We start from the raw sequence: 27933 nt of genomic DNA, 5'->3' as shown, positions 1-27933 counted from the left end.
AAATAAATGTACTTCACTATACTTAGAATACTGCATTTTTTAGAATATTTTAATGTACGATTATTCCATAATTTAATTCCATTTCTACTGATTACCAAAGGGACAGGTTGTTTTCAGGCTTCAAAACCTTTATACATGTGTATAGTTATACCTGTAGGAGAGATTCTGGAAGTGAAATTGCTGGGTAAAAGGGTATTATTATTATTTAAAATGTTGATTCCTTGCCGAAGGGCAGTGGTAGACTGAATATTAGCTACCCCATCCCCAACCCCTGCAAAAAAAAAAAAAAAAAAAAAAATTCTAATCTCTGGAAGCTGTGATTATGTTACCTTCATTGTAAAGTATGGGACTTTATAGATGTGATTGGATTAAGAATCTTGAGATGGGGAGATTATCCTGGAATATCTGGGTGGGCCTGGCATACCTACAAGGGTCTTTATAAGAGGGCACAGGGGAGTCAGAGTCAAAGGAGAAGACCACATGGGGATGGAAGCAGAGACCAAAGACATGAGGTTACGAGCTACAGCCTCTAGAGGCCAGGGACAGATTGTCCCCTGGAGTCTCCAGAGGAAACCAGCCCTGTTGACACTTCAGTTTTAACCTGTAGACTAAGTTACAAGACTTCAGGCTTCTCATGTCCCAAACCATAAGGTAATAAACTTGTGTTGCTACTAAATTGGTGGTAACGTGTGAAAGCAGCCATGAGACAGACATACTCTCATTTGCACCAAGAGTGGAAGCGTGCTTGATCCCCCAAATTGTTCCGGTGGAAATAGATTCTAAACAGCCAGTTTGGGGTGGAAGTTGCTCATCTGTTCGATTCCTTTGAGAACCTGCGGCTATTTATGAACCAATCTCTCTAAAGAAGAAAACAGGCACATATATATGCATCTCCTATTTCAGAGACCATGGACCCCTGAAGCTTGTCCCTGCACCTCACTTTGAGCTGTCCTTTGAAAACTTCGGGTTTCCCTTCCCTTGTCAGGTCTCCCAAGATCTCAGTGTGGAAAATCTCAGACTGGCGGGGCAGGAAGAGTCCTTGGAGGTCATCTGGGTACCATGCTCATTTTAAAGAGAAAACAAGGCAGAGGTAGTAAAAGCAGCACCAGAACTGGGTCTCATGACTCCATCTACTCCATGGGCACACCCTCTGTCCACAGGGAGGACGAAGGCTGGGGAAGCATTCCTGGACCTGGCTGGGGTTCTGGAAACACCTCAAGTTACAGGGGAGGTCAGTTTTCTTAACCAGTCATCTATTGGCTTCCCCTGGCCTTCCCCGGGTCCTGTGAATGAACTCTGGGTTCCTCTTGGGAGCCTGCCACACAGGGGCTGGGTTGGGGAAGTAGTTCCTGCCTTCTCTCCTCTGGTTTATGAGAAACCACCCTATCTGACCTCCTGGCTGCCTGGGTTCTGTGATAGCCCCTTCCACTGGTTTCTTCTTCATCTAGGTGTTTTTAGTTCTTGAATCTGTTGGAAAACAGTTTTGTACCCAATGGGGAGTGGGGATGAGTGAGGTCTTCTGAGAGGTACTCTGACCTTCACCGGAGAGCTCTGATGGAAATCCAGGTTGGGGAGAAGGAAACGGGTCCCTGGATGCAGAGGAAAAACTGAGCACCTCCGGCTGGCAGAGCCGGCTTCTCTGAACCAGTACCAGCTCTTGCGCCCTGACCGTGTGTCAGGCGCCGTGTGAACGTGGTTTGTGCATGCCATCATTTGATCCTTGCAGCAACCTGAGAAATAGGCGTTACCACTGTTAACTGTTCCTATCAATACGGGTCCTGATGTTCAGCGAGACTGAGAACTTGCTAGTTCCTGGCAGAGCTGGGTTTCCAGCCACCAGCTTTTAACCAGTAACTTGCGTTTGCCCCATCCTTGGCTGAGGACAGTCCCGAGAGAGAGAACGTGACCACCGCCACGAACTGCTCCCGCAGGCTCTGCCTCCACGCTCCTCCCCAAGCCTCACGCCCACCCCTTCCTCTGGTACTTTCTGGTCCCTTCTGCACGGTTCCACCTCCAGTCCTCCCTACCACCTCTGAATTGTACAACTAGGGCACTTAAGAGTTGACGCCAGACAATTAGGCCTTTATTCTCTTTTATGACATCTGCTGTTTTAAGGCAGCCTGACTTGTTAACACCAGCTACATGGCCAGCTTTTTTGAGGGGGAAAGGGACTGATTCATTCAGTGGACATAGTTGGGACACTTTTGATATGTCACCTCCTATGACAGGCACAGGCACTATGTGGCGAGTGAGAGGGATCCAATCTCTATAGTCATGGCCTGTGTCCATTAAATGGTCACACAACATGGAATTATAATTTTGATGAACAGCAAGAAGGTCAAGTACAGAATGGAGAGAAACAGATCAGCTGAGACCTAGGCTTCAGGAGGAGGAGGTGTTTCAAGTGAGACTTGAAGGGTGATGGGGGGTTTAGTCTGTGAAGACAGGGAGTTGAGGTGGGATGGGGGAGCATCCTTGCAGGCAGGGGCAGGTGTGAGTGTGTGTGTGTGGGGGGGGGGGTGGACAAAGGATCCCAGGATGAACTGAACAAGGCCAGTGGTGTGGCTGTTTAACCCGTATTGTTTTCTGAGTCTGGGTCCTCAAGTATAAAATGGGGATGTGAGAAGTACATTACTTAGATGAGAATATGTGATAGCTACTGTTGGGCTGACCCCAGGCTGACCCCAGGCTGTCCCCAGGGGGAGAGTCAGCCCTTGCCCCTTGCAGCTACCAATGAGTCCAGTGAGCTTTCTCCAGCTCGGGGCTGGGCTCCTTGCCAGAATGTGGTTAAGCCCCAAGCAACCAGGGGCTCTTTGATTTCCCCTTTTCCTGTTGGTCTGAAACTCCAGAAGGCAGAAATCCCTGGGTTTTATCCTGACTAATGAGGGTGGAGCTTAGGGGCCACATATTTTTAGCTCTGATAGCATCTCACAGCATATTTTCCCAGGGAAACCCTCTGCTTTCCCCATTCTGCCGGAAGCTCTGGGCCAGCCAGACAGCGCAGCATCTGGGACCGGCTGGGAACAGGTTGGGAAGGGGGCGCAGACTGAGGCAAGGAGTAAATCAAACCAGATGAGGCAGTGGGGGGTGGCTTGGGGGCTGGTTACTCTCCTCCTCACCCAGAGGGAAGCAAATGTGTCTTTGTTCCTTTCCCACCTCCAGTTTTATTCTCTTCAGGGGAACAGACTGCAGGATCAGAGCCGGCCCCCTCCCACCGTCTGCAAGGTCTGGGGCAAAAGTACCACGTACCATATGTCTCTAAATAATCAAAGGTCCTAAATCACACTGTTAAACTGTTATAAAATACGCTCTGTCTTCCTGATGACAAAATATACATTTATAACACAAAATAAAGTATATGTAAAGTCATGGGTTTTAGATGACTGCGAGTTGGCGAAAATACCAAAAATTACTGAATTTAATTATCATTGCGTATATCTGGGTGTTGTGTTGTTGAGCCAGCAGTGTTTGAATGGATAAAATAAAGGCATCTGTAATTCATAAATTAGTATGTATTCTGTAAATTTCACTTTTTGGCCTTCCTTTTAGCAACATTATTTTGTTCTTATAAGTAAGATTCCACCTACCCCTCAACTTTATTGAGGTGTAATTGACAAATAAGATAGGTATGTATTTAAGGTGTTTGACGTAATGTTTTGATTAACATATACATTGCGAAATGATCACCGCAATAAGTTAATTAACTCATCCATTGCCTCACTTTTTTTTTTTGTGTGTGTGTGTGTGTAGTGAGAACACTTAAGATCTACTGTCTGTAATCAAGATTTTTGTATAATTTGTTTTCCGTTGTCAGTAATGCCAAATTGGACAACTTTTCTTGAGTCATTGTAGCTCTTCGTTTTAAAGAAAATTAACTTCAAGAAATTTTGCTCTGATTAAGAAGTATCACTGGATATTGTCAATAAGATTGCAAAAGCAACACTTTGATTCAGGAATAAACTCTGCATTTTACATATTATATTCAACTACTCTAATGGGGTCACATATAATTATTGTTATTACAGGAAATACTATAAAATATTTTCAGTTCATTATATCAGTTAATTTATATAATATATAACATATATATTCATATATAATTTATTATATACATATCCCTTACACTGTAATAACCTCATCCATAAAGTTCTTCCTGACATTGCCTTCATCCTCTCCATCTTCCCCAGCTGGAAGAACACTCTCCTTTTGATGATCTTGAAAAAACACTTTGTATGGCTGTCTCTTGGGATCCCTTAAGAGTGTACTGCTACATGCTGAGTGGTTAAGAGCTTGGATCTGGATCCAGACTTATTAGATTCCTAGCTCCATCCCTTACCTTCTGAGACCAGTGCCTCAGTAGCTTCATCTATAAAATGGGGGTAAATAATAGTACCTACCTCCTACCAGTTGTTGTAAGGTTTAAATGAATAAAAGCACTTAAAACACTTTTTCTGATGTTTGGCTTGGAGGAAAGCTCAATAAACACTCATGGTTATTAGACTCACCATATTCTTCTCCACATAGTTCACTGTATGTATGTTTTGTTCCTCCATCCTACAACCCCATGAGTTCCTCTGGGTCATGGCCATGATTGATTTTTAATCTATCATAGAGTCTTCCAAACAGTAAGAGTTCAAGGACTGTTTCTCAAAGCCAGGGCACTGCAGCCTTCAAACAGTCCCGCGACCCCAGCGACAGCACCTTTCCCAGAACTACCCTTCTGTTTCCCTAGTGTTATGGACTGAATTGTGAGCCCTAGGTTCATATGTTGAAGTCCTAATCCCTGGTACCTCAGCATGGGGCGGGTATTTGGAGACACAGCCTATAATGAGGTAATTAAGGTCAAATGAGGTCATATGAATGGATCCTAATCCAATAAGACTGGTGTCCTTATAAGAGATTAGAACACACACATACACAGAGGAAAGACCATGTGAAGACAGAGGGAGAAGTTGGACATCTAGAAGCCCAGGAGAGAGGCCTTAGAAAAAACCCACCCTGCTAACAATTTGATCTTAGACTTGCCCCCTGCAGAACTGTGAGAAATGTCTGTTGTTTAAACCACCCAGTCTGGGGTGTTCTGTTATGGCCACCCCAGCAAACGACTGGGCCCCCTCCATCAGAAACCTGAATACCTTGCCCTCCTGCCCTACTGGTGCCCAGGTGTCATGACTGTCTGTGTGCCAGTGGCCCTTGTCCTGTGGGAGTTTTTTTTTTTTTTTTTTTAATTATTGTTGCAGAGAAATGGGCCCCTAAGGTCACAGCCATGAGGAGCTGTGGCGTTAATCCAGGTTGATGAGGTTCTGTAGGACTTGGAGGCACTGAGGACCTTCAAGAGGGAAAAAGAGCATGAGGTGACTCCCAAACGTAGTGACCATAAGCATCTCTCAGGACTAACAACCCCCAACTACACCAGCTCAACTCTACAAGTTCTTGATGACGAGACTCCTTGTAGGCTGTGAGCCATGCCTGAGAACTATCTGAGTGCGTGAAGGACAATGACGTAGAATCAGGAGATCAGAGCTGGAAGGGACCTCGGAGTCTTCTCTCCCATCTGAAGGTGAGGAAACCAAAGCCACCCAAGGCCACAGTGGTGGGGGAGCCACCAGTGCCCCAGGTCTAAGACCTGAGGGTGGCCTTTAGGAAAGCAGGTGCTGTGTAGAATGGGAGGCTCTGAATGCTGGTGTTGGTTTGACACACGTCCTTCTAGTGTTATTCTTGTGTCATCCTTCTGATGAGTACGAGAGGTTTCCAGGTCGCATCAGCCTGAGGACTGCCCTGATACCAGGCTTAACTCAAACTTACTGACCCAAAGTCCCGAAACATCCAGGGACCAAATCCCTAAGTCTAGTCTTGGGGTCTGGCAGGGCTGATCAGTTCATGGTAGTGTGACAGTGAAGGCCCAGGGTTTGGAACTGGGTTCAAACCCCAGCGTCACCTAGTAACCATGTGAAAATAAACCCACCCACTGTCCAGCCACTCTGCCAAAGGGGGTTACAACACATCAGGGCTGGATGTCACGGGGATGGATGCGTAGGATTTAGCGTAGTGCCCGCACACATCCGGTCTCATTAAATACCAGTGCTCATTCTTCCTCTCAAACCAGGGACCGGGGCTGTCAGTTACACTTGGTGAGACTATGAAATCCCTACATTCGCCCAGTACAAGTCAATTCCTAAAAAGGTCATTTCCTCAGTGAGAAAGCAAAAGTTTAGGGCACCCTGACCCGCTGGCTCTTTATCTTCTCCCATTCCATTCAGGTTATTTTCTTAGTCCTCAGGTTTAATGTGGCCTTCCACAGGGCGACGAGGACTGGAAAACGACCCGGAATCACGACCAAGATCCTGGTTTCACCAGTTTGGAAGCAGTTTTAATGAAGATGGGAATGTTTATCAACTCAACACAGGTACCCCAAAATACAAAGCAAAATATCATCTTCAGCCGCATAGCAAACAGGATTCAAGAATTTAACATCATTATTTGATCACAAGTGTAAATAGAAGTCACCATAAATAAATGTAAATTCATTGTACAAAAAAATCCCCAACAACTCTTAATACAAATATGGTACATTTGACAGTTTCTGAAACAGATTTTTTTTAAACTTTTTAAAATCTAAGATTTTTTTTCCTGGTTCTTAGACACACACACACACACACACAAAATCAAAAGGAGACAGTGATATCAGGGAGGAAAGACTATTAAACCTGTTCGGTGCTCATAAATAAACGCTGCTGGCAAGCTAGGGAAATGGGATGTCTCTCCCAAAGGTGACGACCTCAATTTACTGGGATTGAATCTCTTGAGGATAATGGGATTCTACCGAGTGGGTCAAATTCAGGTTTATGAATGTGGGGCTGGAAGGGTGGGTTGTAGAAACAGCAATCTCATCAAATGGATGATCCAAATCTTCACAAAAGCAAAGGTCAAGGATCTGGAATGATCTCTAGGACTTAAGAGCTGGTCCTCTGTCTGAAAGAGCTGCTGTTCCCAGACAGGACTGAAGGTTCTTACAGATTTTATGTGGGTTTTGAAGGAGTGTTCCATGTTGTTCAACCATGGGGTGTACCCTTTCCCTCTTGCCTTTGGGACACATCTATGGTCAAGAGCAAAAAGAAAGAAATCGAATAGGAAGTGGCACCTCCAGACAGGAGGATCTGCCAGCTTCCGCCGTGAACCACTTCGCTTCCTTACAAATATTTTGTCTTCATGGCTCAGAGGGAGCTCAAAGGCCACAGTCAGCATGGGTCCTCAGACGCCCACATGCAACAAAACTCAGAGAGCCTGTGGGAAGTGCAGACCTCTCCACCTATTCCCAGAGATGCAAAATTAGTGGGTTTGAGGCTGGGCACGGGAATCGGCATCAAATGTGCCAATCTCAGCAGGCGCTGAAGTAGGGGGCCTTTGGACCCCACTTGGCAAGCCTTACCTCTCCTCCCTGGTGAGCATGAGTGTATCACACAAACCTCGTGCTATGGGCTCACCTTTGCTCTTTCCAGGGGCTTAAAATGGGCCATCTGATTAATGGTAACCATTCCCATTCATCTGCCCTGAGGGAGGGCATCATTATTGTTCTATTTATTTTGTTTTCTTTTCCTCCCTGGGCTGAGGGGTGGAAGGAAGGGATAGCAAACGTCTCACTTTATATATTTTTTATAAGCTCAGAGGCACAGAGCCACTTTGAAGATGACTTGCTCTGTAACGAGGCATTCACTTCACCAGAAACCTTGTCCTCTGCTTGCCTGGGTCTCAGCGCCTGGTCCAGGAGTATTCTTGGTGGTAGACGCTCTGCAGGGGGAGATGCCACCTGGAAAAATGGGGGAAGGCAGCCAGAGTAGGTGAAGAAGCAGGTAAGCAGAGGCATGACCAGCAGGCTGGGCTGGTATCTGAGGCCATGGCCACGCTCTTCGTCCACCTCTGAGACTTCAGCTCTGAGGTCCCACGTGGGCACCTGGCAGGAGGTCCCCGTGTTGGGAGGAGGTCTTGGGAAGCAACCAGAGATGTGAAGTGGGGACGTGACATGGAGAAAGGGTGAAACTAGGGCTCTTAACACAGCTGAGGAAAAAAGAAAAAAGAAGAGCACATTCTGCCCCGTTTTTTGTCTTGTCATTTATACTGGAGCAAAACCATCATGGAGATGTCATGGGAGAGCATGCACAGGCCCAGCCCTCGGGAGGTGTTGGGTGCTTGGGGAGGTTCTTGTCGGCTTCCTGGTCCATCCCACGTGCTGTCATGTCAGACCCTGTGGCAGGGCTGGCCATGGCTTTCTCTCTCCTGCTGCTTCATCTCCTCCGGGCTGAGGGTCTGCAGGCCCTTCTGCCTAGCAGGTGGTGGCCAGGGACTGGTGGATGGGCGGCTGGAAGCAGCGCACATGCTCCACGGTGGAACTGTCTGTCTCCACAGACTTCATGTACTTGTTCAAGATGGCAAATACTTCATTGTTCAAGATCTGGTACTTCCTGATCCTGTCTGCCATCTTCTTCAGGGGCTGAAAGAATAGGGCCATTCAAGTTAGGGGTGAGAGGAGGGGACAGAGAAATAAAGTGTGATCAAGAGAAAAATTCAGTGGAGCTGGGGTCTAGGCTGCTGCTACCTCAATGGTCATGTCACTCTCCTGCTTCAAAGCCTTCTGTGAGTTCCTAGAGCTTGGAAAGCAAATGTCAACCTGGCCATGAAAACTTTTATGAATTTCGAAACATACTATAAAGCTACAGCAATCAAAACAGTGTGGCACTGGCATGAAGCCAGACCTTGAGAACAATAGGCTAGGCCAGGAATAAACTCTTCCATATGCGGTCCGATGACCTCTGACAAGGGTGCCAAGACCATTCAATGGAGAAAGGAGAGTCTTTCCAACAAATGGTACTGGGAAAACTGGATATCCACATGCAGAAGAATGAAGTTGGATCCTTGCCTTATACCATATACAACCAATTAGCTCAAAATGAATTGAAGATCTAAACATAAGAACTAAAGTTAAAAACTCTTAGAGGATAACACGAAGAAAAAACCTCATGACTTTTAATTTGGCAATAATATTTTGGATGTGACACCAAAAGCACAGGGAATAAAAGAAAAAATAAATTAGACTACATCAAAATTAAAAAAACTTGTCTGTATCGAAGGACACTATCAATAGTGAAAGGGCAATCCATGGAATAGAGAAAATACTTGTAAATCATATACACAATAATGGACTAATACCCAGGATATATAAAGAACTTTTACAATTCAATAACAACATACAACAACCCAAGTTAAAAGTGAACAAAAGACGTGAATAGATATTTCTCCAAAGAAGATAAACAGGTAACCACTAAGCACATAAAAAGACGCTAACATCACTAATCATTAAGGAAATGAGAATCAAAACCACAATGAGAGACCTCTTACGTTCATTAGAATGGCTATTACCCAAACCCCAGAAAATAACAAATGCTGGGGAGAAGATGAAGAAATCGGAACCCTTGTGCATTACTGGGAATATAAAATGGTGCAGATCTATGGGAAACAGTATAGCGGTTCTTCAAAAATTAAAAATAGAAGTCCCATATGATCCAGCAATTCCACTTCTGGTATACACCCAAAATAAAGGACAGCAGGCACTCGAACAGATATATACGTACACTCATGATCACAGTAGCATTTTCCACAACAGCCAAATGGTGGAAGCAATTCAGATGTTTATCAACAGATGAATTCATAAACAACATGTGGACTATTCTGCCTTTAAAAGGGAGGCCATTCTGAAACAGGCTACATGTTGGACCTTGGGCACATTATGGAAGTGAGGATTCTGCCTGTATGAATTCCCTACAGTAGTTAGATTCGTAGAGACAGAAAGTGGAAGCGTGGCTACCAGGGTCTGGAGGGTAGGGGGGATGAGCAATTAGTGTTTAATGGGCAGAGTTCCAGCTGTAGATAACGGAAAATGTCTGGAGATGGATAGTGGTCATGGTTGTGAATGTGCTTAATGCAGTGAAACTTAAAAATGGTTAAACTGCACACTTACAATGGTTAAAATGGTCAATTGTACATTACATGTACTCTCCCACAATGGACAACAGCAAAAACCAAACAGTAACAGCCCTTTATGAGGTGGCTCCCGCCTCTCTCCTCTCAGCAGGTCCTGGAGACCCACCCTCTGTCCAGACACACACCTTCGTTCTTCTGTGACTTTGCTCTAGCTGTCCCTACTCTCTGGAACATCCTGCCTGGCCATTTGCTGCTGACCATCCTGGACGCGGTCCTAGCATCACCTCCAGGGGCAGTCTCCTCTGCTCCCCGCCACCCACACAACTCCCTGGCCTGGCTCTGACAGCCCTCCTGGATGCTCGCAAAGCAGCCCTGCTTACCCCACGCCTGAGCGCCCCCATCCCCACGCCCGCACAACTCTCCTGTTCAGTGGGAGTTTGTGCAGATGGGGAGCCAGCAACCAGAGCCTGGCTGGCACGGGAAGGTGTATTTCAGGTCTGGCACCCAGCCCTGCCCCACAGGATGACCTGATTCATTCCAGTGGGTTACGAGCAAGTGATTCATGGCTTTCTGTGAGGAGGTCCCCACTTCTGAGTCGTTGTACCTCCCTGCAGTGCGGGGAGTTGGTTCCATAAACCGCTCACCCTCCTTTTCAGATACCAGCCTGCTTGTCAGGCCTGGCCCCATCTCCCAGGCCCCAGCTGCTTACCACATTCTTAATGATTTCATCCTTCCCGTCCTGCCTCTGTACTTTCAGCAGGTGGTAGCAGAAGTCGAACAGGTCAAAGCGACGCTGCTGGCCCAGCAGGACGATGATGGAGCAGCCAGCCCAGTTCAAGCCGTCACCAAAACATTGCCTGGAGGCAGGGAGAGGGAGCAGCTGGAGTGAGAGCTAGGAGAGGGAGTGGGAAGGGTCTCCTCTTGGACCAGGAGCACTGCTACTGAGCAGCTGGTCTCTGGGACAATTCTCTTAATCTATAAAATGGGTACAAGGGAAGCTGTAGATTCATTTGTTCCAGGGAGTATGATTATTTTTATAAGCCCTTCTAACTACAGTGCTGCCCCACTGAAGTAAGAAAAATCACCTTTGAAGACAAATTTGCAAGAAAAAAAATCCAACTGGTCCTTGAAATTTAGGTGGCTGATTATTTCAAGTAAGTCAAAGAAGAATCTGTTTTGGCCCCATAAGGCAGTCAGGGCTGCATCTGTGAGGGGAAGGGCCATCTCAAACCAACTGGCCATTGTAGGTGGGAGGGCAGGGATGGGGCACGGGGGGCCCGTGAGCAGATGCTGCTGGAGCGAGGGGTGGGGGCTGCAAGTCCCCTCGGGTCTGGTAAAGCTCAGCCTGCATGCCCCCAACTCTCAATGGCAATTTGGGCAACTGGGGGGCTGTAGGTGTCACCTCTTCACTGTCTTTCCCAACTCGGGCAGGCTTCCTGCTTCCCTGTGGCTGGAAGCACAAGCCCAGCAGCTGCTCTGGAAACAGCCTTCCCGTCCCAGGCCCAGCAGTACGTCCTTGGGGACACCTGCTGAGACCTCCTGTGCTTGTTCTCCTGAGCTCTTGGCTCCTTGAGAGCAGGCCTTTTCTGCTCTGGGTGCGCAGCTGGGGGAGCGGAAGGGGAAGAACTGGGCTCTGCTTCTGTCCTCTTGAGGACAGGACCAGTTATTCTTAAGCACCACCCCCCCCCCCCATTTCTCAGGGTTGGAGGCCTCAAGAGCCAGGGCACCATGACCACGCCAGGGCCCGACCTCTGCCAGGGAAGACTTCCTGCAGTTACATGGGGTGTGAGGTTCTTAATGCCAAACCTCCACCAGGGCTGCCTGCTCCCCATTCAATCAGCCCAGCCTCCAGTCTCAGAAGCACAAGTCCTGTGAGCCCGAAGTCCCCGCTGTGCACTCTCCTATGCGCATGCTCCGCCTCTGCCTCCAGCCTGCTGCCTTCCCTGGAATGTCGCCTTCTCCCCTGAGATCTGAATCCCAGCAACGTTCACGGCTCACATCTATCCTGTCAATTAAATTCTGACAACCCACCTCCATCTTTCCTCAGGCGTCGGTCACCCTTCCTGCCCCCGCTGTGAGGCTGTCCATTCAGTGTCCTTACATCTCTCCCTAGACCCTGTGACCCCCATAAGGCCAGGAACCATCTAATTTTGCTCAGCATCGGCATAGGTCCAGCACCTACACAGCGACCTGCACATAGTATGTGCTCAATACGTAGTCATTGGACAGCCTTGCCCCATCCACCAGATTTCTGGCTGGGTTTGGCAGTGATGCCTCTTGGGGGGACAAGCAGGCTGGAGGTGACCACACTTTCCCTGAAGGTACTCACTCAGCCGTGAACTCGTTGGTCCCCACGGGGATGCAGTAGACAAACTGCATGGCACTCCACAGCCGGTGGAACTCCACGCACTCGTCAACGTGCATGACGCCGTTGGTGGGCGGTGGGCCCCTCCAGATGGGGTCCTGCAGGTAGCTCCGAATGCGCGTCAGGATGACCTCGAACATGGACAGGCCGCAGCACAGCCGCTCCTTGGTCAGCAGGTCGCCCTCCCGAGCGATGGCGATTTGCTGGGAATGGAAGGGCATATAAACCTTCTACCTACATCTCAGACCCCGTCTTCCACCTCTTACCACAGACGCCCAAGCCCTGGAGCTGGAATTCCTTCACCAGAACGGATGGCTTAGCCAGGTGAGGCACTGACTATCAACCTGAGGGCAACGGCAGGGAAGACTTGTAGGAAGTCAAGTCTACGAGCCATCGACAGAGGAGTCACTTTAAAGGATTTCAGTATACCCATGCAATGAATGAAACGCTAGGGAGACATGCTCAACACCGAGATGACTCTATTAAGGGTGTTATTGCTGTGGCCGTACTATCACAACTACTAACTCATGCTCCCAGAGTGTGTGTAACACACCGGGCCCTGTTCTAAGCCCCTGGTAAGTATGGACTCCGTTTATTCTTTACACCAATCCCTGGGCAGTATGTGCCCTTATTATCCCCATTCTACACATGAAGAAACTAAGGTTCAGGGAGGCAGCCAGTCGGCGGTAAAGTGAGGATCCAAATCCTGGTAGATCTGTGGGTTACACTGTTAAGTAACTAGAGCAAGTGGCAGGAAAGGACCTATATTATAATCCTATTAGGAGACATTGATAACACCCAATCCCACAGACACACACACACAACTATAGATGGGGTGTATGTAAAACATTTTAGAAGGATTAACAACTGTGGGAGCAGATGGGCTTGGAGAAGTGGGTGAGGCGCTCGCTTTACACGCTGAATACTTCTGCAGCACAGTTCTAGGTGTTACAACGAGCATACGTTACTCTTAAAATTTGCCACTGAATTTATAGAATTATTTCATCCAATGAGAAGTCCCCCTGACCATTATAAATTATCTCTATTAATAACTTAAATGGGCTTCTCCTCTGGCTCTGGCTACTGCATCTCTGATCATCAGCTGGCCAGACAAGCACATCAAAGCACTTACTGCCTGGGTTATGAGTAAAATATCTAGGGGAAGAGGTCTCCAAAGCCATGTGCAAGGTAAGGCAGATAGATATTACAGTCTCAGGTCAAAGTCAGGTCTCCAAATCCAGAGACAAACCTAAAGCGGGTGCCCCTGGGATCAGCTCCCGAAAGGGTGGTCTCCCCAGAGAGCTCGGTTTACAGGAAGTCTGATTTCTTGATGCAAGCCCTCACCCTGGAGCCCCCAGAAAGAAGACAACCTCCCAATCAATCTGTGGCAGGAAATAAATCAAGAAACACCTCTGCTGGAGAACGTCAGGATATAATGGGTCAGGAGTGCAGTTGTCATGACAATGATAAGCTGAAAGAAGTCTTGGGGCGGGGAGCGTGAATTGGGGGAAAATGTTTCACACCATGTGTTCCAAACAGGAAGGAGAGGGAACCCTCATTCAGGGTGACTTGTCTTGATTCCATGGGCAGAGAAAGGCTGCTCCTGAGCAGAGAAGGGACCATTGGAGTTGCCACAGTTAACTGGAAATCTCTCTTACAAAATCCTGGACCTGGTGCTGGATTCTGTTCTCACCAGGCAACTCTCAACCAGGCTGGTATCTGGTTCTTCACTTCAGAAATGGAATGCCTGAAGCAGTGAAGATGCTCCAAAAATAAATACAGGATTTAGATTTGCTCTCAAGTCATGAATATTCTTCTTCGTAAGTTAATACAGAGAATACTGAATTACTAATTAATCTCCTGTGCATTTAGTCTGAATCAATCTGCAGGACCTGACAATTGTGGGGGATTAAAAAATTAGCCAGGGGATTTATAAATCTGCAGACTGACTATGAATTCTGGAAATACCTCCTACAGCCAACCAAAGGGCCCTTGACTGAAACAGTAATGAGCTTTGTTCCTTTCCTTGAAAAGGTGTTCAGCCTTATAGTTTTTCCTATGTACTATAAAAGTAATATATGGATACTGGCTAAAATCTAAAAAAAATTTTTTAAACATTGTAAGAAAATAAAAATTTCCCATAAGCTCCATTACCCAGAGATGAGCTTTCTTAAAATACTGATGTATCATTTGCTTGTTTTTTATAATGTGTGTATATACATCTATATTTAACAAAATTTGGATCATACTATCTGTATTGCTATTTTTTCCCCCTAAAAAAACCTTTTCTTCAGTATTTGCAGCAACATAATTTTTTTTTTTTTTTTTGCCACATTTTTTAATGGCCACAAAAAATGGCCATGGACACACCACCATTTATTTAGTCCTCTGTTTTGTTGGTTATTTTAAATTACTTAAGCTTATCTCCAGTTATTTTCTTAGGATAAAGTCCTAAAAATAGAAACTACTTAATTGAAGAGTGTAAATATTTTAAAGGCTTTTATTACAGAGCAACAAGCCAGTCTCAGGAAAAGCTGGCCCCGTCTCCCTCTCTGGGTGAAGTCTGTCCCTTGTGCTCTCGCCAGGACGCGACTATCATTTAGAGAAATTCTCTGCCGACTTGAATGATGGAAAGTTCCAGTACCCTGTCCTTTCCATTTACCTTTCACGGATTACTGGTAAAGCTGAACACTTTTTCTGATGTTCGCTGGCACTTATATATTTTTTTGTTGTCAGTTTTCTCTCATGTGGCTTTTTTCTTTTGGTATGCCTTTCTTTTTGCTCTGAAAAAGTATATTTTAGACTATTTGTGCAAATACCTGCAATGTGTGGCTCGGTTATACACAGTGTTTAATGTAAATTTTACCCATTTCTTTTCTATTCTACTTGGTGGGGGGTTTTTCTCTTTCTGCTATTCTTTTCCGAGTTAACAACGGAATGAGAAAGCATCCGTGAAACCCTGTGGAAACCCATTTGTGCACGGAGTACTCTGATGACATCTAGTGACCTTTGGAGAAGAATGATATCTGAATACTCCTTTTGAAAATATAATCCTTTGTGTTTTTAGGGGTCTTTTACTTACTTGCTCATCATAACAAACATGTAGGGCAGCTCAGCTAAGGAGACAAAATAGCTATTTGCCCATTTTACAGATGGGAAAACAAAGGCTGAGATATTCAATGTCTAGCACTAGGTGACGTGACAATTCAGGGGTGACATTAGGACAAGGAGCCCTGTCTTTGACCCCCCTGCCAGAGTGTTCTTTCCATGACAGCACTGGGCAACAATCGGGTCACCTCAATGTGTCCCAGAAACAAATGCAAACCATGCAATAGTGTTAAAACCTGCCAACTTTAAATATGTAGCAGAATTGCCCTGTCGCTGACCTAGATACCAGGTGGGGCAAACGTAGGTTTACAGTTTTGAGTAGGCAAAACAGAGTTTATTCTTGTATTATTATTTATTAATTACCTTCAGGACAACCAAAGTTTTGGACTAGTCCTTGAGCGCCGGCTGATTTATAAGACTGGCATTTCCTCTCCCGCAGACCGTCTAGGCTTTTATTTATTAAATACTCAGCATTTGACAAATTGCGATTTCTATCGGTCCCAAGGAAATGGTGTTCACCCGGAGAGGAAAGGAATCCAGTTGTTAAGTGGAAACACATGCCAAGGCCTGAGTGCGAGGGGCCAGATTCTTGGCGGATGACAACGCCAGTGGGGCAGGCACACTGATATGTTGCCGGCTTGGGGGATTTCTCCCTAAAAGGAAATCTTCAGAGGCGCTCCTCTGTGTAGCCCCTGCAGGCCAGGGAAGGACATGCGCGCCCTCCACCGTGTCTGAATCCTCTCTGGGGTGACTCAGACAAACCCTTCCCGCTGAGTGTTTGGCCAGGTTTGCAGGACGGGGCGGGTGGCAGGCATGCAGGGGTCGGGCTCATCATGGTGCCACCCGGGCAGATCCGGCTCTGCAGAGTGCACAGAATACTTGCCACGGTTTCTGAGAGCACAGGCTGCCTTCTGCCCTCTGCCCAGGATGTGAGTCTTCACACGGGAGCTTTTGTGGCAACAGGGCAGAGGACCAGAGGAGTGCAAGCCCAAGAGGGGTCTGAATCCTAAACCTTTATTTAAATAAACAGTAAGCTTTGGCGAACCCCACAAACCCCCCTGGCCTGTCCCCTTACAGTTCCTCGTTTCTCTGCTTGAATCTGCCCCCCACCCCCAGATTTAGATCGCTTAAACCAACTTGAAAGGAGATAGCACATGGTTTTTGTTGGCTCTTTCTCCCTCTTTTTCTCCTTTCCTGACCCCCCGTGAGTTCTCTGAAGGCAGGGGGGCCTGTCTCACTCATCTCCGTGTCCACCGCCGCTGGTAGGGCTGCTTTGTCAAAACTACTTTCAAGTACAGAATTAATGCATGAGCTCATTCACCTTTGATAATATCAGAACATTACAGACGAAGCTGAAGTCTTCTTTGGTCCCAGCCCCCCATCTCTCTCTCTCATCCTCCTCAGAGGTGGCCACCACTTTCACCTAGATGTGGATCGTGTTCTAGGAAAAGTTTTATTTATATGGGGTTTGTGTGTGTTTTTTAAAAAATACAAATGGCATCAGACTATGTGAACTGAATGTCACTTGCTTTATTCACCTAATTGTGTGGTTATGATCTATCCACATTGAGGCACCTAGATCTAATTTTTGTTTTTCATTATTATATAATAAGTACTCAGCATTTAGATGACTTCACCACCTTTTATCAGTCAACCCTGTGCTGATTGACATTTGGTTTGTTCCCAATTTTTTCTTTAACGAACAACGTGGCAGTAAACACCTTGTTCTTGTAAGCATTTTCCTGTCAAAGATATCCAGATGGCTCCCAGGGTATGTGGAGTTTTAATTTTGAGAGATAACTGAGCAGAAGGCTTGGTACCTAACGGGCATCACAGACACCTGTCTGACTCCGTCCTTTCTTGGCAGGATGAGGATACAGGGTGTAGAAGGAAGAACTCAGACCTGAGAGCCAGCAAATCTCATTCTAGACCTGCCCCGCCACTAACAGTCTTTGTGATGAGACATTCCCTTCCTCTCCCTGGGCCTGAGTTTCCCCACCTGTAGTATGATGGTTCTCAGTGTCCATGATAGAAGAGGCATACCTGAGGGGTCCCCAGCCGCTCTATCAGGGGGACCAGGTGAAGTGGGGCATACTTGGCTTCCAGGCGTTTCATCCGGACCTCCAGACGCTCCCCCTCTGTCAAAGGAGCAGAAGGCAGAGAATGAGATTCAGGTCACACTGGAGGAACTGGGGAAGGGACAAGTCTCAGGGGAACTGGTGACGCATTTGCATTCTAAACCTTGGGTAGAGCGTGTAGAACTCTTCTCCTTGGTTCTGGTGAGTGTAATCGGCAACTCACTACAAGGGAAAATGTTCTATTCTCTGTCCAACAACAGAATCACCTACCTAGTGGGGAGATGAGTTCCCCATCACTCGAAGGATTTAAGGCAAGGCTAGGCAGTAAGAGACTAGGGATGTTTTAGAAGGACGAAGAAACAAGGCCTGGAGTATCATTTCCAATTCTGCCATTCTGTGACTAGTCCATGGCTTCCCAAAGCTTTAGCCTTCTCTCTTTCTGACTGCAGATCTGGGTTTATTGGGATTAAGCAAACCTGAAGTTCAAAATCAAGTTGGCTATTCAGCTGCTGTTAGTGGTTTCTTACCTTTGATGTAGACTCTTGGCAAGATGTTTTGGAAGGGGGCAGCGTGGAGCAGGTCACAGACTTCCTCCTGAGACTGCAGGAGGTGGAGGGAAAGAAAGAAAAACAAATTTTTTTGTTAGTTTTAAACCAGGAAGGATTTTCATTCCTAAAAATTTGAGCACTGGAGTCAACTGGACCAGAATTCAAATTCTGACACTTCTACTTGCTGGCTGTGGGATCTTAGGCAAGTTGCTTAACCTCTCTGAGCCTAATTCGTTATCTGCAAAATGAAGATGACAATAGTACCTATTTTAAGGGCTGCTGTGGGGATTAAGTAAGAGAATGCATAACCCCCCCTAGCGAAGTCTGGGGCGCATCATAAGCGCGCAACACATTTTCATGACCGTCTTATAAGGGATTTGTTGGAGAATTCCAGTGAGTGGCGGTGGGATCGAGCAGAGATGCTGGGCCCTGGACTGTGTGTGCTTGGTAGGTGTGAGGCCTGTGGGCTCCAAGCAGCTAGCTGGGCCAGCCACTGAATTCACTACTCCAGGATGATTCTGTGTGAAGACTTATGTCTGCTTAGTTTTCTCCACACAGACAACAACTAGTGAGAGAAGGACCAGAACCCAGGGTGGATCAGTTTGGTGGTGACTAGTGATGTGTAAAAGTAAGCTTAAACATACACTGCAACAGCAGACCCTCCATATCACCCTGCCCAGGCTCTGTAGCTTCAGCTTCGCTGGAGAGGACACTCCAGCGTCATCGCAAGATGTCGATTCAACACGGGAGGAGACAGATACCGTGTCACTCCCGAGTCGGACTGCACAGCCATTCTCGGCGTGCAGATAGACTCTTAAGAAGCTACACCATCGTCTCTCGAGACGGACGGCTGCCGACGACGACACTGCACTGCAAAGGTTGGAGGGAAAGTCGGGGGAAGGGCAGTCCTCGGAGACAGGGGCCAGCTCCTGATCCCTGGACTTCAGAACAGAGGGCTAGGGAGGGGGACCTAAGGAAGCCACCTCCCACTGGCTCTCAGTTTCTCTTCTTTCAATCGTGGGGATGTGTATTAGGTAAGATCTGGGCTTCATTCAACTCAGACACTCTTGGATCCTAAGCATCTGAGAAAATCAGGTTTTCAGGCATGAGTGGACCTCATCCATCGTGGAAAGCTAGCAGGCCACCTTCTCGAGAAGGGAATACCCCAAACTTCTGTTACTACAGATCCCTCCCTGAAACAGGAAGGGCAAGTGACCTCTTCAGAGGGACCTGCCGACCTGAGTGTAATTCTGTTCCTCAACCAGAGGGGAAATGTCCCCCCTAACCAGTGGATGAGATACCCTGGTCTTCACTGCTATGTCTAAGCTTAGATCCTGTGATTTACTGTATAACCTGCATACTCAGCTAATTGGTCATAGAAGTGATTCTTTAATTTATTAATATGGTGAGTCATAGCGATTGATTTTTGAATGATGAATCAGCCTTGTATTCTCAGGATAAACTTCACTTGGTTGTGATACATTATCCTTTTTAAGTACCGCTGGACTTTTATTTGTGAGTGTTTAGCTGAGGATTTTTACTCTCTACTAGGGACATTGATTGGCATTTTTCTTTTCAAATGTCTTTGGTTTTGATAAGAGGGTGATGCTGGCCTCATAAGATAAGCTGGGAAGAGATTCCCCCCGCCCTGACTTCTATTTTCTGGAAGAGATTGTGTAGAATTGATATTACCTTTTCCTTAAGTGTTTGGTATAATTCACAAGTGAAACCATCTGCATCTGAAGTTTTCTTTGTTGGAAGCTTTTTTTTTTTAACTAGGCATAAAATTTCTTTAGTAGACATAGGACTACTGAGGTTATTGATATTTCTGAGTGAGTTTTAGAGGTCTGTGTGTCTCAAGGACTTGTTTCTTTTATCTATGTTTAATTTATGGACTTAAGAGTTGTCTGCAGTACACTTTTATTATCCTTTTGATGTCTGTGGGATCTATAATAATGATCCTATTTCATTCCTGATATTGGTAATTTGTATCTTCTTTTTTCTCTTGGTCAGTCTGGCTAGAGGTTTATCAGTTTCATTGATTTTTTTTCTTTTCAAAGAACCAGCTTTTAGTTTCATTCATATTTTTCTATAGTTTTTGTTTCAATGTTACTGATTTCTGTTCTGGTCTATATTATGTCCTTCTTTCTTCCCGCTTTGGGTTTAATTTGCTTTTCTTTAGTTTCTTATGATAGAAGCCTAGACACCGATTTAACAACTTTTTAAAAAATATGTAACTTTCAGGCTCTTCTTTGATACCTCCAGTAATCGAGAGCGCGGTACTGCTGGCGGCAGCCCAATCATTTCTGAACCACACTAACAGTGAGGAAGTTTGATATTGCACTAAGCCAAGGCCGCCTCCCAGCAGTCTGCCGTCAGGATCCTGCTCTGCTCTTTCGAGTGCCATTGAATGTGTGTTGCAGCCAGGATCTTTAGCCTCCCTTCTCTCTCTCCTCTCAGAGTTTTCTACCTCTCTCTCCATTTCCCAGGCTTCACTTGCTCCTACAGCAAACAGGAACATCACGCCCGGCTGCCTCCCACTGCAGCAGGGACTCGGGGAACAATGACCGAGAACGGCTCTGCCGCCAAATTCAGTGGGTACCTTTCCGCTCTCATCTCACAGCATCGCTAACTAGGCGCTGACCTCCCTCAGCCACTGTGACAGTGAGGGCCCACTAGATGTATTTTTTCTGCTCAGTTCCTCTACCTGGTTCGTCTGACCTACTCCCATGACTACAAGTATCGCCTTGGATTCGTCAACCCTACTTCCAGCCAGACTTTTCTCTCAAGCTCCAGGCTCAGATATCCAGCTCCTTGCTGGATCTCTCCACTGGCATATGCCCCAGCTCAACATTTCTGAAGTGGACTTTTTTCTCCCCTTGTGACCAGGGGTTTGTTCCTTTGCTCAAAAAATGGTCCACTGGCCTGGCAGGGTGGTTCAGTTGGCTGGAGTGTTGTCTCATACATCAGAAGGTTGCAGGTTTGATTCCCAGTCAGGGCACATAATACCTAGGTTGTGGGTTTGATCCCCAGCCGAGGTGTGTATGGAAGGCAACCAACTGATGCTTCTCTCTCACATTCACGTTTCTCTCTCTCTTTCCCCCTTCCTCTCTCTCTAAAACTAATTAAAAAAATATTCGTAGGTGATGATTTAAAAAAAGAAAAAGAACAGTACCATCATCTCTTTATCTGCCTGAGCCTAAAACCTGGGGCTCATTTTCTGTTTCCTCGTCACTTCCCACCACCAGCTGGTCCTCACGCCTCATGATTCTCTCCATTGCTCTCCCCACTGACCACAGTGCCATCATCTCCTTAAAGGCAGGCGTGAAGTCTCTACATTTCCAATGCCTAGGACATGATAGTTTCTCCATAATTATTTACTAAATGAATATCTGTTATCCTTATGTTTCTCAGATGAATAAATACATGCATTTATCCACACGACTATATTCCAACTACAAGAATGCTATTACATCCATTCATCTAATAACCATGCATTGTGTACCAGGGACTGTTGTAGGCTTTGCAGATATGATGCTGAGCAAGTTAGACGAGATCTCTGCACTCATGGAATTTATAGCCTAGTTCAGAGAGGAAGGTTAAGATAAGTAAATGAGTCAGGAAATTTTAGGTAGTGATAAAACACAATAGAGTAATAAGCTAGAGAGTGGCTAGGAATGGAGAGGGGACTACTTGAGAGAAGATAGCTAGAAAAAAATCTTCTTTGAGGGGGAGACCTTTAGATAGAGAATGGAATGAAGTAAGGGAACCGGCCATGTAGATATGAGGTAAGAGCATACCAGTGCAAAGGGCCTGGGGCAGAAAGTAATCTGGAGAATAGTGATGCAAGGCATCATGGTACAGTCTGAGGCCCTAATGGCAGGGAGGGACCAGTTCACATGGGCCTCACAGCATGGTAGGAAGCCTGGTTTTATCTGAAGGGCAGAAAGGAACTACTGAAGTATGCCAAGCAGAGGACTGGTGCACATAACCCCACTGCCAAGTTTATCTTTCTTGTTTTTTTCCAAAATTTCAGTTGCTTCTGGAAATGTCTTGTTACCAGAAAAGTTGTCCATTGCATGGACTATCAACTTCCTCTTTGGTTACTATAAGTCAAATTGATCTCGGGAGACATCTGGGGGATGGAAAGAAGAAGATCAGGCTCCAGGCCCTCCGCACCAAGTGCAATGCTGCTGATTTATTCATTTCACACAATGAGCTTCAACTTCAGATTTCTTTGCGGGAACAAGAGTGTTCCATTTACCCCCCTCTGCACCGCCCCCCCTCACGTTTGCAAACGGCAGGACTCCAAAGGTTCTGGGGTGGGGGTAGGGGGTGGGGTGGGGGGTGGTGGTGGTTCATGCTGGCATGCTTCCTGTGTGTCCTCTACTTGTAATGCCATTTGTTAACGAAGGTGAGGAAAGAGAAAGATGTGGTTTCCTAGTCAAGGTGAGAAAGCACTTGCCTGGGAGCTCCCAGAGGATGAGCTATGTGCCATTTGCATAATGAGGTGGCTGCAGACTCTGCAACACCTTTCGGAGGAGGTATCTGTTTGGCATTTGTTTGCCATTGTGAGTGATAAAAATGTCCGGTTCAGTTCAGCGCACACAAAGGCCCATGCCAGGGATCCAAACAGGCTTCCATGGTGGGTGCTGACGCTGACAGCTGACTTCCCTCTTATCCAATCTCAGCCTTAAAGGATCCACACTTGGCCTTCAACTCTGCCTAGGAACCCATCCGGCCACTGGCCTGTGAAGTCAACGGAGCGTGGATTTCTTCCCTATCCAGCCCCCTGGTGCTCTCTGCTCCAGCCAGGGCTGTGTTTTGTTATCTGAATGCAACGTCTGTACGCCCATCGCAGAATTTCCAGCCTTTCTCTGTAAGGCTCCCTAACTTGTCTCCTTCTTTCACCCGCCTTCATGTAGTTAATTCCCATTCTTCTTCCAAATCTCAATTCCAGCACCCTGCTTTCCAGGAAGGCTCCCTTGACCCCCCCCATACCTCCCTGGCCATGCAGATTTCTTCGTTTTGTGTCCTTAAAGAACCCACCTCTCTTCCTTTCCGCACTTGAGCTCAATCTGGATTACTCCTGGCTGCTACTGTTTGATTAATGTCTACCTCCCCCTGCTGGCAGGTCACCTTCATGAAGGCAGGGACAAGGACCATTGCTGACCACAGTGTCTTTGCAATAGTGAGCACAGTGCCTAACGGATGGCAAATGCTCAATAAGTATGTGGAATAAAAGCTGAATGTCTGTGGTATGTAAAGGAATGGAGCCTTAGAACAGCGGCTCTCCTATTTTTATATAGGTCCAAGGGAAGTAGTTCCTCTTTGATGTTACTGATCACTCTGAGTGAACTATGTGAGGCGTTGTCAATAAACGCTCCAGCCAGTGAGATTTTCAAGTGTTTTAGTTTAAATTTTCTATCGCTCTCTTCCTTCCTGCTTGCTTTTTTCCTACCTGTATGTATTTACTCAGTTTTCTACATTGAATATATATTACTTTAAAACTTTATTTGAAAAAAAAAAAAAAAAAACACCTCTAGAAGTAACTAATTCTTAACTCTAAAATAAGGAGCTTTTGGGGTCTTGATGCTGGAGTCAGAGGGGAGGAATCCTAGCATGCCATGCGTCCAGCAAGGAACAATATTTGCATAGGTTTCATAATGTGTAAATAGCATAGCTTTTTCTTTTCTTTTTTTAGGGTACCCTTGACCAAATACAAATGTTACCAAGAAATGCAGCTGTGATGATATGAAAGTAAAAAACACCCTTGACAAGGGGTAGGTGGTGGGGATATCAGGAGGCTTCATTTCCTCACCTGGCATGGAAAGAAGTCAGGATACTAAATAATGTTGCTAAAAGAAGCAATAGAGGTGTAATGTAAGTGTATTATTTCCGATTACAAGGTAAAACAACAGAAGCAATAAGTAGTACAGTCAAATGTTGAGAGGACGAGCGGGGAGAGACACAAATGAACGAAAATCTCATCTTTCCAACTGGGGAGTCAATAAGTATTGTCTAAAGTGGCTAATTAAGAAACAAGGGCCAGCCTCTTACAAAGATCACTAGAAGAAACAGAAAGGAGGAGAATGCGTTGCCTGGAGACTGGGAGGCAGGTAGGGAGAGGAGCAGTCAAGCCAAGAAGGATGTTTTCCCTCATGAGCTCATCTATATTATTTGATTTGTTTTCAGGTGCAATTAAGGACAATTTCAACGGAACAAAATGAAGAGGTCTTTCCTAGAATCTGTAACAACATCAGCACCTTGTTCTTCCTGGAAGCAGAGGAAATGAGTATTTACTACTGAGCGGGATGTGCCAGGCGCTCTGTACCCGCTGTCTGCGAGGTGGCTCTTAGGGTCATTCCCCGTCCCATGAACAAGGATGCGGAGGCGCTCAGGACGGTGAAGTTCCCAAGCCAGGTGCACGCAGCGACAAGGGAGCAGTGGGGCTACACAGAAACCCAGGGCCACCTCACTTGGACACCCGCTGCTTTTCCATAGCAGCCCTGGCAGCTGAAGCCCTGGGATGTTTGAAATATCCCATTTCATTTTATATCCATGTGATGGGAAAAAAAAAAAAAGTAAAACGATCAAAAACAGAAGCAGGAGAAAATGCCTTAAAATCTTAACACCTGAGAAACTTTTTTGCCTCACTGACATCTGATGGGATCATATCCTTTGTTACTTTATTTGCTCGGTTTTTGGTCGTAGCTAGGAACATTTCTTTATATTTAAAAGAACTGTAACATTTATATGCTCTTTGAAGAACGGAAAGAGTCTTAAGCCATCTTCAAGCCAAAGAAACAGGAAATTACTAATCACCTCTGTTCCCCAACCCCCAAAGGTAACCTCTATCCTGAATTTGTCTAAATAATTTCTTTGCAGGCAGCAAATTTTGGAGAAACTGCTGGTGTGATTCTAAGGTAAATAATTGGTCCACTCATGTGGCCGAATTTATACCTATAAATTCCTCCCAAACCAAAATTCTCCACTCACGCTTATCCATACCACAAAGACTTATTCAAATTTCACCTTCTGCGAGTCTTCCATGCCCCTCTAGTCTACAGTGGTTTTCCTTTTAAATGCTGGTCTGGGCCCTTATTCATTCAGGTCCCCCACGAAGCTATCTGTAGGCTGAGATGTCTAATCAAGTCCCCGCCCAGGTTCTAAAGTCTGTGCTTCTCTGGAGAATCAGAGCAGTGTTTCCGAATGAGAGAGCACCTCGGAGTGACCAGCCATACTCAGGACCTGCATTTTATCTGACATAAGAGGCCAACAAGAGGAATATAGAGAAATGGGTGTAGTATTGTTCAGGGAGGTGCCAAATTCTGACTAGGATATCGCCTGAGCAGCAATTAAGTCATTCATTCATTCATTCAACAAACAGTAGGCATCTATTACACTGTGGCACTGTGTGTTTATCGGGTATGGGCAGAGGCTAAGTAAATACAGCAGCACGTCTTATTAAACGAAGAAACGGGTGACGGGCTGGAGCTGAGACCTCACAGGACTCTCTGGCTTGATCTGTAAGTGGCCACCAGGCGTATGGGACAGTCAGTCATCCTTCCTAACGCCAGCCTTACCTTGCTCTTTCATTCTGCAAAACTTGCTGTGTTTTACAGCCCTGGATGGGACCTAGATCTTTCCCGAGAGGCACAAAGGCATGAGGGTTCCCCTGTCCCTGTAGCAAGTCTCAAATCAGGAATGCTGATTTTAAACCTCTAAGTGGCAATTAGAACCTGCTGCGTGGTCAGTGTCCTCACCATCTGAGTTTCCCGTGCTGGTCATTAGACCCAATGACCCTGCCCCCATGGCACATGTCCTTCAGAACCACTGGACTGCACACCCAAAGTGCTGGGTGTGGGGAGGAAGATGCTGGGCCTACAATGTGGCCAGCGCAACGGCAAAGGCCCCAGGGAACTACGTTCATTGCAGATCACTAGAATGTGAAATCAGCAAATTCATGGACTGGGAAGAATGGAATGAAGCCTGAGTTGTAATTGGACTTAAAGAAACACAGCCTTCCTTCCATCCTGCTGCCTTGAAACCAAAACAGCTGACTGGTTAGTGCCATCCAGGTAGTACCCTATGCCTAGTCCTACCGCCTTGCTATCTGCACAGTCCAGCCAAGAGGAAGGGGCGTTTCAACTGCCTCCCAGATACCGAAGTGGGACAAACTCCAGTGCTAGAGTGTCAGGACAACCGGGAAGTTCCCAGGGGTCTCGGTGCACTCTGCTTTCAACGGCGATAAGGATGCCATCTTGTCAGGGTCGTGTTCATTTGGGGGCAGGGGGGTGGCCTCTAGCAGAGATGACAAAATAATATCACTCAGAGTTGAAGGAGTAGGTAGGCATGGCTGAACTCTCCAGGCCTGGCGGGTCAAAGTTGGGAGACAGAATTTTAAGTCCCATGCGAGACCACCTGTCAGTTTTAAGATGAACAGTAACATGATTAGATTTGTAACTGTATGAAGGTCCTTTTGCTGCTACATGGAAAATCGGCTCTGCCATTCTATCCCCTACTGCTTAACCCACTAGTAAATTCCACCCTCAGCAGGAATGGAAAGATAGAAACCCTCAGAGAATCTGGTTTTGAAACATTCCTCTGAAATTGAGCCCAGGGAGAAGGCATTATTATTTTTTCTCTAAGAGTGACAGAGGCAGCAAAGTCTCCCACCAAATCCATGGGAGGGGGCAGCCGGCAGTGGTATTCTGGGTGTTTTCCTAGGGCCACTCACAAATCCCCATGCGGCCTATTTCTAATGGGGACTGGCCAGCTTCCCTGGCTCCATCTGCCCTTCCATGATCCCGAAGTGACATTTCCTGCTGGTAAGTCAAATAGACGGGCAGCACGAGAGTCATGGCTGAGCTTGGCACTAGCAGGTGCCTCTATACATTAAAAAAATCTGGCCAGAAGTACCTAAGTACGTATGTTACCAAGAATAAATCTCACCAACTAGTGGAAGCAGCTGGAAAAAACAAAACCTTCCTAACTTTTCTTCCTCTTTCTAAATTGTGACCTTGTCTGCCAAGGGGACTTTTTTCTTCTGAACTTTTCAGATTCCATGGTGAGGTTTCCCTTTTTCTGCCTCCAGTTTGTATTACAAAAAATGTTAAACAAATAAAACACTTGAAAGAACAATGAACATCCTTAGACCCTTGATGCAGAGTCACAGTGAACATTTTATCAAACCTGCTCTGACTCTATATGTTTTACTGAATCACCTGAAAGTAAATTAAAGTTATTGCATTACTCGGCCTTAAACACTTCAGCATGCAACTCCTAAAAACAAGAACATCCTCAGTGATCACAACATTTAAAAAAATCTTGTCCTGGCCAGGTAGCTCAGTTGGTTAGTGTGTTGCTCTGATATGCAAAAGTGTGGGTTCAATCCCTGGTCAGGACACATACAAGAATCAACTAATGACTGCAAAAATAATTGGAACAATAAAATGATGTTTCTTCCTCTCTCTCAAATCAATTTTAAAAAATAAAAAAATTATTAATATCATATAATATGCAATCAGTACCAAAATTTGCTCACTTCTTAAAATATTTTTTATGGTTCTATTTTTTTAAAGAAAGGAGGGAGAAAGAGAGGGAGAGAAATATTGCTTGCCTTCCCCCAACCCCCGGAACCTGCAACTCAGGAATGTGCCCTGACCAGGAACCAAACTGGCGACCCTGAGGTCTGCCCGGCACCACCCAACCCACTGAGCCACACCCGCCAGGGCTATAGTTCTTTTTGTTTCTGGAACTGGAATCCAACCGTGATGAGTTTTCCAAAGCGTTTGCACCTACCAAGTGCCACAGTAAAGCTTATTATACCTATTGCTCAGGATGGCCACTAATGTAT

The 27933-nt window shown here is 46.1% G+C and overlaps 1 protein-coding gene across 1 annotated transcript in view; it reads right to left on the bottom strand.

The window, feature by feature from the left end:
- Positions 1-6348: 6348 nt before the first annotated feature.
- CYFIP2 (cytoplasmic FMR1 interacting protein 2) overlaps positions 6349-27933 on the bottom strand; it is a 103840-nt gene continuing 82255 nt past the window's right edge. The window contains exons 28-32 of the mRNA XM_090288491.1: positions 18054-18126; positions 17492-17586; positions 12305-12543; positions 10685-10832; positions 6349-8488 (exon numbers count right to left, since the gene is read on the bottom strand). Coding sequence (XP_090144617.1) covers positions 8321-8488; positions 10685-10832; positions 12305-12543; positions 17492-17586; positions 18054-18126 — 723 coding nt within the window. The 3' untranslated portion in view covers positions 6349-8320. The remainder of the gene's footprint in view (positions 8489-10684; positions 10833-12304; positions 12544-17491; positions 17587-18053; positions 18127-27933) is intronic.

Source organism: Furipterus horrens, unplaced genomic scaffold (assembly GCF_987537825.1).
Source record: "Furipterus horrens unplaced genomic scaffold, mFurHor1.1.pri manual_scaffold_10, whole genome shotgun sequence".
NCBI lineage: Eukaryota > Metazoa > Chordata > Mammalia > Chiroptera > Furipteridae > Furipterus > Furipterus horrens.
The sequence above is the reverse complement of the archived record's forward strand: the minus strand, read 5'-3'. Positions and strand labels throughout refer to the sequence as shown.